Here is a 13916-nt window from a genome sequence, read left to right as displayed (position 1 = left end):
TATAGATCAGTTCCAAGGTGGTTGTTCTGGGGGTAGAGCAGCATTTTCGATGAAGGGATAATCTGGTCCAGGTAACAAAACACCCCAGGGATGACAAACCCAGTTCTCCTTTGAGGATTGCAATTGGGGTAATATCTTTTATTCAATCGACTGTGGACATCCCTCCATATGGTTCACTCTTGTCAACACAATGTTCATTGGGGCATCATGCTTCGCCACATTCTGCAGGCATCCCTATGTCGGGGTCACGTTTGCCAGCCACACAGTTCCTTCTACTTTCTCACTATGCAGGATTCATTCCCCTTAGTTTTCCAATTACTTGCCGGTCCAAAAATTTCGACTGTACAGGGGTTTTTGCGAGACCCATGTATGACCACTTTGACCTTTTCCTTGCAGCTCTCCTAAGGCTTTCTGGTATCAGTATTTTCAACAATAAGGGGATCAACCAGAGTCTCTCGAGTGAGCACCCGCGTGGTGCCGGACCCCTCTGCAGCTTGTTTTCCCCTGAGGTGTTAACAGTTCTTTGATTTTCCCTTAATTTTCAATTTGCAGCTTTCGCTCAACACAGTTCGGTTTCTTATCGGGCCTCCCTTCGACTTACCGGCTGTGATGAACTGCTTGGCTTTCTTGTCTCTGGAGACAAGGACGGCTACACGCTAGCAAGCATTTCTTCTTGTCCTGATTATCAGCGTAGGAGGGCCAGCTATTGTTCGCAGTCCTATGATTCCTTTCACGGAAGCTTCATGGGTCTGGGTCGGGAAAGGCAAGATCGCTTCTCTTCTTGCCACCCCTTCAGTTCTCGCTGCCTTTCTCCTGCTCCTGCACTGCCGTCCTGGGATAGCTGTCTCGTTGTGTGGTCTGCCTTGCTCGTAGTGTGCTCTCGTGCTCCACCTTTCATCCCTGTGGGGAACGGAAAGGGCCGTCAGGTGTATGTGGTTCTGGTCAATTGCCTGACTTTGCCTGACCCTTGTGTTGGGACATGTCAGGTAAACGGCTCTGATGTTAGTCTGTTGTCTTTCGTGGTGTGAGAAAGTGTCAGAAGGGGGGTAGAGTTTCTGAGTATCCTACGTGGTAGGATGGGCAAAAGGTGTTATAAGAAGGGGGGGTACCGTGTCTCATCCGTCAGTGTCCCACTTCCACTCCTCGAGGACCCCCCATCCAGGTAATCCTCTTGCACTGGTCCACCCCTAGGAACTGGATCCAATAGCGATGGCCATGTCCTGGCCCCCTGGATGACAGATACCCGGGGACTAGCAAATGATACACCTCCAGGTTTCTCACAGTACTCTCAGTAACGCCACCATCAATACAATATGATATCTATCTTGATAACAGAGTAAGCTTAGCTATGGCCATGGCCACTGGGCAGATTGTTCGGGGGAAGGCCATGCACTAAACAACCTGGCCAGTGGCCATGCTTACTCTGACTACTACCATACCCACACTCCAGAACCGTCAGGTTATTAGTAAGACTCCTCTCTACCCTCCTGAGGTTTAAATGCTATCAAATCTGCCATCAGTATAGAGCAGAGGGGGACAGGAAGTAGGAGTAAGAAACAGTTAACGTTGTGACTACTGTACTCCTAGTCCCTAGTCCCCTTTCCTCCACAACACCCTTCATTCGCCACAGTGAACAAGTTAGTAGTAGCTTACAAGCTTACAAAGGAGGACTTACAGACAAGGTTGGTGGGTGGAATAACAGGGTGAGAATATCCCTGACACTCATTGCATATCTCAAATTTAAAGGGGAAGTTAACTTTGCAGAGCAAAAATGGCTCTGTTCCTCTGCCGTATGTTGGACTCCCATCTGTATGGAGGAAAGGGGACTATGGACTAGGAGTATTGTAGTCACTACAGTGAGTAACTGTTTCTAAATTACTGTTGTCAGCTTTGTAAAATGATTGATACTAAAATTATTGAAAAAAGCTCATTTGGTTATTCTTGCATTGCAAAATATGTGACTATATTTGTGAAACATCTGTTTGTTAATAGCCAGCAAAACTCCAGTGGTAAACCCAAGTGTGACAAAAAATAGGCAAACCAACACTCCTGGAGGGGAGAAAAGCGGAAAGCCTCCTTCGCGACAAGGCAGTGCTGGTGCAAGCAAGATAACAGTTGACAACATTTCTGAGAATGGTTTAACTTCACCGCTGGTAAGAATTAAAAAAATGATTATGACTAATTTTGAAAAACTATCAAATAACTACTTCATTCACATCTTTTGGGAAATGCTCTCTAAAATCGTATCAGTCTAGTTTTTGTGTACTGCAGATATAATAGGTGATACTGGTCTTTGTCTGTGATTATGTTTTAGTCAATTATGCATGATGATACCATTGGCATTTTAAATTCATTGGACTAACTAATTGTCTTTGATATAGTCATTGGTTTTGTGTTGGTGTATGTGCATAGTTTTATTGGATTCCTTCCTCCCTCAGATTCCACTGCCTTGGGATGCTTTTTTTCCACTAGAGGGGGCAGCACAGCTCCACTAGCCGCCTCGATGCACACCACGCATGAAGTGATATTTGGTCCAGTATACATGAGACCGCCGTACCCCATGACCTCAGTTTATTTATTTATTGTTTGCTTGTTAGGCGCTTATACAGGAAGTAAACACTGTTCCAAAGCGCCCACAGGGCAACAGGGAGGGGACCTATTTTCTGTGCCCTCTGTACCCTTCGTGAATACTGGTAATTGTTAGCTTTCTACTGCATCATGCGTAATTCCGGTAAAGTCTAAGGCTTAAAACCCTGCACGGATTGTGAGAGGCAAAGGTTTGTCGCAGACCCCCAACATGATTGGTTTGTACTGTCTGTGGGAACAACAGGTACCAAATAATTGCAGGTCAGGCCATTACATGCAGCCAAATGCCTTAAAGGAGAGTGCTGCTAAACACTTTGCCTTTTGCCACAGAGATGACAAAAGGAATCCATTGAATTCACCAGGCGTGGAATATAGGAGAAGAAGACTGATCCCTGAACTGAAAAGACAAGAAGAAGAAAAGCCTCATGACATCCTATTCCGCAAGCAGTTCTTTGAGACACCATACTCCTTCATTAGAGAAGTTGAATCCCTCTTACATGGACTTCTCTACTTTGTCGAAGAAGGGGTGTCACCGTTTTTAGGATTTGGCCCCAAAGGTACTATTTTCAAACCAATCCTCCACACTGGCGGAATGGGAAAGCTTCTGGCTAAAGACCCCAGCACCGACACCTTTAGCCTCAATGTCGGTGGTGTCAAAGGGGCCCGCCATGCTTAAAGGAGCCAGCAAGGACCCCTGCAGGACCACAACTGCTTGCCTATGGGCTCGGCACTAGCTTTGAAGGTCACTGACAAAGACCAGCGCTGTGTTGCTCTGCTTTTGGATGTTGAGCTCCCGACGTCTGAGCCCCCTTGCCTCGCCGCTGAAGTACATTTAAAAAATGCCCCACTTCCTGTGGGCAAAATCATGTCAAAGATGTCAGAAGCGTTGGGGGCGTGGCTTGGTAGCCATGTGAAAGGACGTGCTTGTACGGGAGCTCGCGCTGATCCGTACATAATCCGACTGATACCGCGCAAGGACCGCTGTGATTTGGCGAAAATTGGAAGACTGTGTACATGAAGTCCGGCTGCACGCGAGGACACATTTTTATATGGGTCCGTAGTGCGCACGGACACTTAAGAGCCGAATGAAGCACTGGCGGCCAAACCTCGGCGGATGACAAAATGGCCGCCGCCGCTTGACGAGGGGACAAAGGAGCGGTAGATCGGGACCACAACATACGAGCGCCCTCTCAGCGGTACGAAGGGGGCAGCGCGACCCTGCCCACCTGGGGGGAGCGCCGGATAACAGCGGTGCCTGAGACTGCTGGGCGAGCTGAGACTCTCAACAGAGTCGTGGTGTATGGGCACAGTGCCTCCCTGGTTGGGACCGGGGCGCGACCGGAGGGACGCTCCTGACTGGAGACATGTCGAACAAGCCTCTGAGGGCGAAGAATAAACAGCCCACGCTCGACGAATACGCCAAGACGTCGCCTGGCCTGGAGGGTGCCAGGAGCAAGGATAAGGCTCAGACCAAGGAGATGGCCGCCGGTGGTGCGAACCAGGAGGTTCTCGCTGCGATCGCGGATCTGAAGGCGACGTGGGAGACCAGGCTTCAACTTGCTGTGGTCGAATTGAAAACCGCGTTGGAACTACAGGTTGGAGCGGTGCAGGAGGACGTGAACCTCCTGAGGCAGGATGTGCGAGCCCTGGCTGAGCGCACGGAAACTTTGGAAAAGGAGATGAGCCCTACTGTAGCGGACTGCACTGCACATAAACGCGATATCCATGCCCTGGTGCAGCGGGTGGGCAACTTGGAAAGTAGGGCTGAAGAGGCGGAAGGACGTGCTCGGAGAAACAACGTTCGCATCGTGGGCCTGCCGGAGGGGGCTGAAGGCCGGAATCCCACGGAGTTTATTGAGAACTTGCTGCTGCAGGAGATCACTGGGGGAGCCCTGTCGCAGGGGTTTGCGGTGGAGAGGGCGCACAGGGCCTTGAGTAGAAGACCACCGCCGGGGAACCCACCTAGGCCTGTGATCGCCAAGATCCTCAATTATCGGGATCGGGAAAGGATCCTTGAGCACTTTCGTAAGGGGGGCACCATACGGCGAGGAGAGGCGACCATTACTGCTTACCCCGATTACACCTTGCAAGTGCAGCGCAGTCGCATGAACTTTGGGGCGGTCAAGAGGCGATTGCGGGCAGCAGGGTACAAGTATATGCTGCTTTACCCGGCCAGATTGAAGGTTTTCTTCAAGACTAAGATGCTGTTCTTTGACACTCCGGAAGAGGCCATGGAATGGCTCGATGCACAAAACTGTCCTCAGGAGCCAGATGAGCGGACGGCGGATGGAACGGGAAGAGATAAGTGATGCTGCGGGCCCGGTTGGGCTATGAACATTGGGACTGGAATATAGTCGGGATGACTCTGTTTGGTAGTGTATGCGTTAGGACTTTGAAACATGGTCCGTGTGCGCGGATACGGAAGTGCGGGAGGGGAGCCTCCGAGGGCTGGTCCTTGTACCCCAGTTTGAGTTTAGTTTAGTCACTGTGTGTGGGGTGACACCCTGTCGGGTTCTCTACTTGGGTTCCAGAGAGAACCGAACACAGGGATGCCTGAGATCCAGGGATGGAGCTGGGCAGTTGGTTGGGTTAAGGGGGTTAGGGGGGTGGGGTGGGTCAGTTTTTATATGAGCCTGGGAGAGAAACTGGTGATGGGGGCCCTTGCGGTAGGGGGGAGGCGAGTGGTCCTGGGAGAGGGATGGGAGCTACGGATGCGTCATGGGGGACCTTAGGATACTAACGTGAAACGTTAGAGGTCTTAACAGCTATCTTAAGCGTAACAAGGTCATGTTGTACCTAAAAAGACAAAGGATAGATATTGCCCTGTTACAGGAGACACATCTGACACGGGATAAGTTGGAACTGGTGGGGAGAAAGTGGAGAGGGACTGTAGTTGGATCCACATATTCTGCCTATGCTAGAGGTGTGCTGATTTGGGTTGCACCACATGTCCCGTTTAAGCTACTTGGGGAGGTTGTGGAGGCTGATGGGAGGCTGGTCATGGTAAGGGGGCTTGTGGAAAATAAAGTAGTGTGCGTTATAAATACCTATGCCCCCAACCGTGACACGGCGACATATTTCAGGACACTGACCACTAGACTGGGCGAGGGGATGGGGGGGCCTGTGATTTGGGGAGGGGACTTTAATTGTGTACTAGACCCCAAGGAGGACAGGTCAGACGACAGGGTGGACAGGCCCAGCCCGGCGGCTAGGGTACTGCAGGCGCTGTTGGTAGACCTTGGCCTGGCAGATGTGTGGAGGACGAGACACCCTGGCGTGAGGCAATATTCACATTACTCGGCCCCGCACCAGTTACACACAAGGCTGGATTACTTTTTCGCCACTCCGGACATTGTCGCGGAGTGTGACCAGATAGACTACAGGGCGAGAGTCCTTTCGGACCACTCGCCCCTGGTCATGCGTTGGCAGCTTTGTCCCCCACGTGCGCGTATTCCAACATGGCGCCTCAGGGCGGAAGCGCTCAGGGATCCAGTCTTCAGAGAAGAAGTGAGGGAGGAGATTGTTGCTTATTTTGAAACGAACACAGGCAGCGTCAAGTCGGCTGGTACTTTGTGGGAGGCCTTTAAGGTTGTAATGAGGGGGGTTGCCATTGCTAAATCCAAAGGACTAATGGGAGGAGTCCTGGCAGATCTGCGTAGAGCCGAGACTGAGTTGGAGAGAGAGCTGGGGGAGGGGGGGACGGACATGGAGGAGGTCATTAAACTGCAACAGAGGTGCGCAGAACATTGGGACAGGCTTTGTAACCTGAATTACAAGAAGTACGTTGAGAGGTTGCATGCCGGGGGAGACATGACGGGCAGACTTCTTGCTTGGCTGTATAAGAGCGAGACCCCAAGACCCCCGATCCGGTCAGTTATCACTGAAAAGGGAGTGGAACAGAACACCCAGGAAGGGGTGAATGGAGCGTTCGCAGAATATTATCAAGCATTATATGAGGATCGAGAGGGGGGAAGCCGGGAGGATATAGAAGTAGTACTTGAAGACATAGGCCTGCCCAAGATAAGTGACGAAGAGCGAGAGGAGATGGATGCTCCGATCACTCTGGAGGAGCTGCAGGAGATTGTGCGGCAGCTACCCACTTGCAAGGCCCCAGGAGCGGATGGGTTCCCCAGTGAATTTTATAAAGCATATGGGGAGGAGGTGCTCCCGCCCATGCTGGAGATGTTTCATGAAGCATTCGAGGTGGGGCGGTTGCCGGAAACACTCAGGGAGGCGATTATAGTACCGCTCCCCAAACCCAATAAACCGGGACATGATTGTGGCTCCTACCGACCCCTGTCGATGCTGAACCAGGACAGCAAGATCCTAACAGCTGTCCTGGCGGCCAGAATGCGGAGGGTAATAGGCAAGCTGATCCATCCTGACCAGACGGGCTATGTCCCGAACAGGAATATTACCCACAATCGCAGGCGCCTTCACAGGGTGGTGGAAAAGGGGGGCAGTGAAGACAGCGAAATGGCAATAGTGGCGCTGGACGCGGTTAAAGCGTTCGACTCCGTCCGATGGCCATGGCTCCTGGCGGCTTTGGGGCGGTTCGGACTGGGACCATGCTACATGAGGTGGGCCGAGCTATTATATAGTGCGCCTTTGGCTAGGGTCCGTACGGGTGCAGTAGTGTCAGACAGATGGCAGTTAGGCAGAGGTACCAGGCAGGGATGTCCTTGGTCTCCAATGTTGTACATACTGGCCCTTGAACCCTTAGCAGTTTACCTCCGGCAGCAGTATGATCCGGTGGGCATAGAGGTGGGAGGAGAGTGTCATCTTATATCCCTGTATGCAGACGATATGCTGTTATACCTGAAACACCCGGAAGAGAACTTGCAGTATATCTTGGAGGTATTGGAGAGGTACGCCTGGTTGTCTGGCATAGCGGTTAACCCTCAGAAATCCGTATTATTCCCACTGGGCAGTTATGTGGGGATACCGGCGGAGAGGTTGCCGGTGCTGCGGATTCCGTGGGCAACGAGCTCCTTCCGGTACTTGGGCATTGACGTGTATCACACGACCGAGGAAGAACACAAGTATAATACCGAACTAGCTGTGGGAAAGATTGAGAGGTGCATGAGGTTCTGGGAAAGATTGCCTTTAGCAATGATGGGTCGCGGAGCTATGCTTAAAATGGTGGTGTTGCCCAGGCTCCTGCATTATTTTAATAACATCCCGCATATGATACCTAGGAAGTTTTTCGCCAGGTTGCATAGCGTGTGTAGGAATTTCCTGTGGCACGGCACGCGCAACAGGGTTGCATTATGGAAATTGCAGAACTCTTACGAGAAAGGTGGCGTGAAGCTGCCGAACTTTGAGGCCTATTATATCGCGGCGCAACTGCAATATGTGGCCAGGTGGCTTTCAGATGAAGAGACCCCCGAACATAGGCTGCTAGGGAAAGACTGTTCCCCCTTCTATCTGCGGGAGGTGATTTGGGTGACTGGCTCATGGATGAGAGAGCGTCCTAAGATGCTGGCCCTTGGCAGAAACATATGGCGGCGTGCCTGTCGGATGATGGGTGACCCCGCGCCGTGTATGCCGCAGTTTCCTCTGATCGCCCTGGCAAAGGAGGACGGGCAGCTGAGAACTATTATCCGGACGTATTGGGAGTCAGTGGGATTGATTACAATGGGCGACATCTGGCAGGAGGGGACCCTGATGGAGTTCGATGAACTGGAGGCAGGGTCGGGACTACACAGGGGTCAATATGTAACATATCACAGGGTGGCCCGGGAGGTCCGGAGCACGTGGCCCGAAACTACTTTGGCCAATGAACCGGATGCCACGCTGGAGACGATGTATGACGCATCAGAGGGCGGACACGAGGTCTCTAGGTTGTACGAGATGTTGATGACAAAGGTTGGGAAGGATTTAGGGTACCTGAGACTGGAGTGGGATGCAGAGGTGGGGGCTCCGATGTCGGATGGGATGTGGGAACGCGCCCTGGGGTACCATAAAAGGGTATCGAGGAACGCCAGGTTCAAGCAGATACAGCTCTATATTATGCACAGGGCATATATGACCCCCCTCAGAATTTCCAAATTCCTGGGTAGTGGGCGCCAGGCGTGCCCCAAGTGTAACGAAGAGAATGCGGACATGATACATATGTTCTGGGCGTGCCCGGTGATCGCAACTTATTGGGGTGAAGTGGCGCAGAGGCTGGCAGGAAGGGGTATTACACTTAAGGTAGATTCGGCGTGGGCTTGTCTGCTGGGAGGGTATCCCAGGGCGCGTAAGCTTCGGCATGTTGATAAACTTAAAGATCTGGCCTATGTGCTTGCAAAACGTAGGATAGCCATGGAGTGGAAGAAATGTCACAAGCCGCGAGTGGAGGTCTGGTGGCGGGATCTCCAAAAATGGGCGGATGCTGAAACGACAGCGTGGCAAGATGGCAGTATGGCAGGCGATGGGGAAGAAATAGGCTCTCTCATGGCATGGAAGTTGTTGTTAGCCGAACTGTTTTGTGCGGGATCGGCCTCGGCTGGACTTGAGAGCGATGAGGCCCCACCGCACGGAACGGACACTGATGGTGAACACTCTACAGGCTCATAGGGGGGAGGGATGGGGATTGCAGTGCCTTACTTTTTGTTCGTATGGCTTTGTTGTTTGAAGTGTTTTATTTATGTTTCGTTGTAATGTTGTTTGGTTGAGATAAAATAAAAATACATTTAAAAAAAAAAAAAAAAAGATGTCAGAAGCGTTTGATGAGGAGAGGGATATTATCCCATTTGGGCTAGAACCACATTGCTCCAGTGAGGTGAGAGAATTCCCAGAGGAAATCTACGGCTGGGAAGAGGATCTAATGGATCTGGCCTCCAAATTAGAGGAAGCCAGTGGCCTAAGCACCTCCCTAGATCTGCACATCTTCCTGGCACCACCTCTGGGCTGGCTTCATGCTTATTTCTAGAAGATGATGACCAAGATGCTGGACACAATGGGTGTGTTGGCACCTACGAGACCTGAAGTTAACTTTGAGTTTACTGACATTCTGGATGAGGGCCCTCTGAGAGAGACCTTACTGCCCTTCAACCCATCAGTGGAAGCACCTGTCTCTCAAGCCTGGAGAAGGCAGCTTCGTTCACGGAGACCTGGCCAAAAAAACACCACCAGACACCCTCTGATCCGACTTTTAAAAAAATGAACTCCTTCCCTTCCTTGCCTCCTTGCAAAGTGTTCACCTCAGACAGCCTTGCCTTAAGAACAGTTAATGCGTCTTGCGCTGCCTCTGGACTGTAGTGCTAGAGGCAGCTGAGAATACCCCCACAGGACATTTGATATTCGTATAAAGGTGCTGCCAATTTTAGCACATGAAGCGCAAACAGCGTTTACATTTCCAGCTGAAAATTGGCCCAAACTGGAAGGAATCTTAAGTGTTGCGACTGCCAAAATGTACACTGATTGCAGCAATTAGGATGGAACTGGGTCTGACATCGATGCACGCAGTAGTAATTTGGAAATCTATCCCCCTCTATCAAAAATGTATGGAAGAAAACCCCAGAGGAGGATTTGCGATCTTTAAAAAATCAATGCAGGCCACCACTGCGAGGAGCCTGGATGAATGGAAGCTCAGCTGCCAATCAATCATATTAGAATTGTGAGAATCAGATAACACTCTGTTGAGAAATCCGGATGAGATCAAAAAGAAGCTCTGTGTGCACGACTATCTGGTAAACCACTGCAAGAAGTAAGGAAGTTAAATGCACTTCCAAAATACCTACAACTGTTTCCAAATCAGTATTTCAGAGCACAGTTCATGAGATGCTGTTTAAATTTGCTCCCAACGAGAGAGGTTCTGAGGCCAAGGGAAAGAACAAATGGAGCAGATGTAACATGCAGATTATGCCTAAAAGAAAATTCGGAAGAAACGTTGGAACATCTGACACTTCTCTGCCCAGCCTTGAGGGAAATAAGAACTAAAATTCTAGGAGAGAAGATCAAGAAATAAGACTCTATGAATATGGATGATTGGTGGAGGGTGCTTACCACAAGAGTAAAGGCTCCCATTACTCTAGCATTGGTTAAACTGTTGATAGCCATCTTTGAGAAAATTGAGAATAAGGAATAATAAACACGATCATACAAAGATCTTGGGAGGGTGGAGGGATACTGGTTTGGAGCTTTCCTTTTGGACGGGGGGTGGTTGGACAATAACAGACCTGGAAAATGAGTTAGCTTGTGCTTTTAGATAGATAGGAATGAGTTGATTGTTTGAGGATGATGTGGAGCTGGACAGACCAGAGAAGGCAGGAGAGTAGAGACCAGTATGTTTACCTGCAGGCAGAAGTGTCCCTGAAAGGTTTGCCATAGATGGACCGGCAAAGGAGGAGAAGTAGCAGTCAACTAGCCGATCAAGGAAGCTGGTACGCCTCAGCAGGAGACACGCTGCCGGAAACAGGGGAACACCACAGAGCCACCATAGCCCCTGGAGAAGCCAAGAGAGCCCTGAACAGAGAAGCCCCCTAATGACCAGAGGATGCCTGTAAGAACCCTGCAGAGCTCTGCACGTCCAGGTTGGATGGTGGGGCCCCCGAAGGGTAGGAGGATTAAAGAATGAAGGCTCTGCGACCCACATCCCATAACGAGCAGCCTCCCAAGCCATCTTCTTCATGGCAGTACCTGGCAGGTTAGTGAACCAGGTCTGCCAATACCCAGAGAAGAGGAAAGAACCAGGTCTGTCCACAGCAAAGAGAGAAGGAAATACAGGTCTGGGACCCGCACCCATAGAAATGGATAACCAGTGGGAGATTTGCAAGCCAAAGCAAAGGGCCAGGGGAAGGGAGTCATTTACCCTGGCATTGTGTACTACCTTGCAAAATATAAGAAAGACCAGGGGAAGGTAGTAATTCTCCCTGCCTTCGTGAACTGTGGCAAAGAGCCTGGGAAAGGCCTTGGGACGGGAGTCATTCCCCCAGCTTTTGTGAACTGTGACAAAGATCCTGGAAAGGGCCTGTGGAAGAGGGTAATTCCCCATACCACAGAGAAACTGCAAACCAAGTGAGATCATTGTAATTAAGCCATACTCCCTGGTGTTGTGTACCGTGAAGCCAAGAGAGATCAGGGGAAGGCAGCCATACACCATGGTGTTGTGTATCATGAAACCAAGCAGGAGAAGGCCCGGGAAGGGAGTCATCCCCTGGCACTGTGAAAGTGATGAAAACAAACTACCTCGACAAGAGAGACATTCCCCAGGAACCGAATAGTGAGGAAAACTATGGGCAATAAGGAATGATGTTTGAGTTGAAACTTTGTAGTTTAAACTGAGAAGTTTACAGTATCTCAATCTGGAACTTTGTGTTATATCCTGGAATGGAACTGAGACCTGGAGAAGGGAGTCATTCTCACCGGTGCAGTTCCCATCTGCCAACTGGAACTATAAGCTATTGCCCAGAAGAAGGGAGTCATTCTTCTGGACCAAGAAGATCCAGTATCTCTTTACTTTAATTGCTAGTGTAAGGGATAGAGTTAGGCGTTTTGACACACAACAGTGGACTCTTTTTCATTTACTTAGACATTCTGACAGATTCTTATTTCCTTACTAGAGGCAGGCAACCCCCTCTTGGAGTTATGTAGAGATAGGTTTCCTCTTTATTTTTGAACCAATATAAGTCTATGCCAACAATCATACTACCTGTGTGTCAGTCCCCTCATGTACACCCTTACAAATCGCTTCTTGGAATTGGGCTTGAGGAGGTAAAGCTTAGGGACATGCTGTTGGGGTTTGCATGACCGGTTGACCTAAATTGGTTGCGCTACATAAATTGACAATCCGTCCGCTAATACCTTCTTTCTTCTATTTTTTATTTTTTATTTTTATTTTTTTTTCAGTAAGAATTTGAAGCCCATTGTGGGTTCAGAGAAGTAATGGGGTAGTAGGAACTGAGTGCTTCCTTTGTTTGTTTTTCAGTTTTTGAATTTTGTTTCTCAATTTATTGCTCGAATACCATAAACTCCTCATTTATTTATTTGTATAGCGCCAAAGGCCTGCAGGCATCAGAGTGCAAAGTTACACGGATTTACAAACAGAGAAGTACGGGACAAAAGAAAAAGGAGCAAAGGCCCTGAAGGTGACTTGCCAATCCACTTGAAAGCATCCCCAAAGCAATCCTTGAAAACTTCCCATTGCTCAGGATCTATCTTTCCTTTAAGTTCCAGTTCTTGTTCAAAATTTAGAATTTTAAACAAATCAAAGGTACCTTCCACAGGAAACGGCTTATATCTGACCTGATCTTTGGACCTCCAATTTTCTATATACTTGTAAGTGTCTGGACGATAATGATCATTTGTATATATAAAATAAGCCAATGTACCCTTTGCCAGGGAACTATTCTTTTGAGTGTCCCTTTCCCATTCTAAATTCTAGGATAACTTACATATGCATCCCTTAGGACGAAAGAATGGCTGAAATAAGGTAGACCAAGTGTTTGAAAACACTGGGCAGAACTAATTTCCTTAAAGTTTCTACAGTCGCTTTGGATACCTGCTATTGTACCATCAAAATAGAGCAGTTATTTTGGCTGTACGTGCTGTGAAGTCATATCAGTAAACAGGCATGGTTAAAATTAGCTGTTATATTGAATGACTTTCAATGGAAGGCATACAGAACAACGCCGTAATTTAGGCAGTCCTTCGAACAAACATAGTGCAAGCTGTAGGAAGTTGAGGAAAATGCCTGGGGCAATGTTTTGTTAATATGAGCTGATCTTTTCCTAACCTAAACTTGAAAGGGCCTTTTGATTCACGTAGAAGGTACTATGTGAAACTCTGACTTACTCTGACTTAGTAGAAGTATGTCCGGAGTAAGTCTGTGACTGTTATAGCCCCCTTCATGTTTAAGTTAAGGTTCCGTCAGTCATATTTTCTGAATCAGCTCTGTAGAGTTTTGTACTGCACCCCATTCATCCTTGTCGTTCATTCAGTCCTGAGTGTCAATGAATACGTCTTCAGGGTTGAGTCTCAAGTAGGTAAGAAAAATGGTACACTAAATGAATCTTGTGTTCACTATTGACATTGCTATATAGTTTGTATTAGCACATGGTTTCAGTTGTAGACCTCATCTCTGCTAATCAGAAAGCTCAGAATGTAGTCTATAATCACTAATTTTGAGGAGCTTGTTACTGTTAGGACAGACTTTCTATACTCTGGCCTAGTGGACAGATATATAGAAGGCCAACCTATATTGTGATAGGGACAACTCTCGGGAGCTGTAGCCAAACCAGTTCAGGTAGCAGTGACAGGCAGTCTAGGCTAAGTTCTTCAGAGTTGGTGAGCTTGTAAGGGGTCCATAATGAGGTCACACAATGGGAATCACAGATTACACTTAG

General features: G+C 49.0%; 1 protein-coding gene across 2 annotated transcripts in view; it reads left to right on the top strand.

Annotated features, from left to right (window-relative positions):
• The window catches only part of ADGB (androglobin), a 2161023-nt gene that overhangs the window by 1767042 nt on the left and 380065 nt on the right, over positions 1 to 13916 (top strand). For both annotated transcript variants that reach the window (XM_069606692.1, XM_069606693.1), the window contains one exon: positions 1993 to 2153. In XM_069606692.1, the coding sequence (XP_069462793.1) occupies positions 1993 to 2153 (161 nt within the window). The remainder of the gene's footprint in view (positions 1 to 1992; positions 2154 to 13916) is intronic.

Source organism: Ambystoma mexicanum, chromosome 4p (assembly GCF_040938575.1).
Source record: "Ambystoma mexicanum isolate Mex_15411 chromosome 4p, UKY_AmexF1_1, whole genome shotgun sequence".
NCBI classification, from domain to species: Eukaryota; Metazoa; Chordata; class Amphibia; order Caudata; family Ambystomatidae; genus Ambystoma; species Ambystoma mexicanum.
The sequence above is the reverse complement of the archived record's forward strand: the minus strand, read 5'-3'. Positions and strand labels throughout refer to the sequence as shown.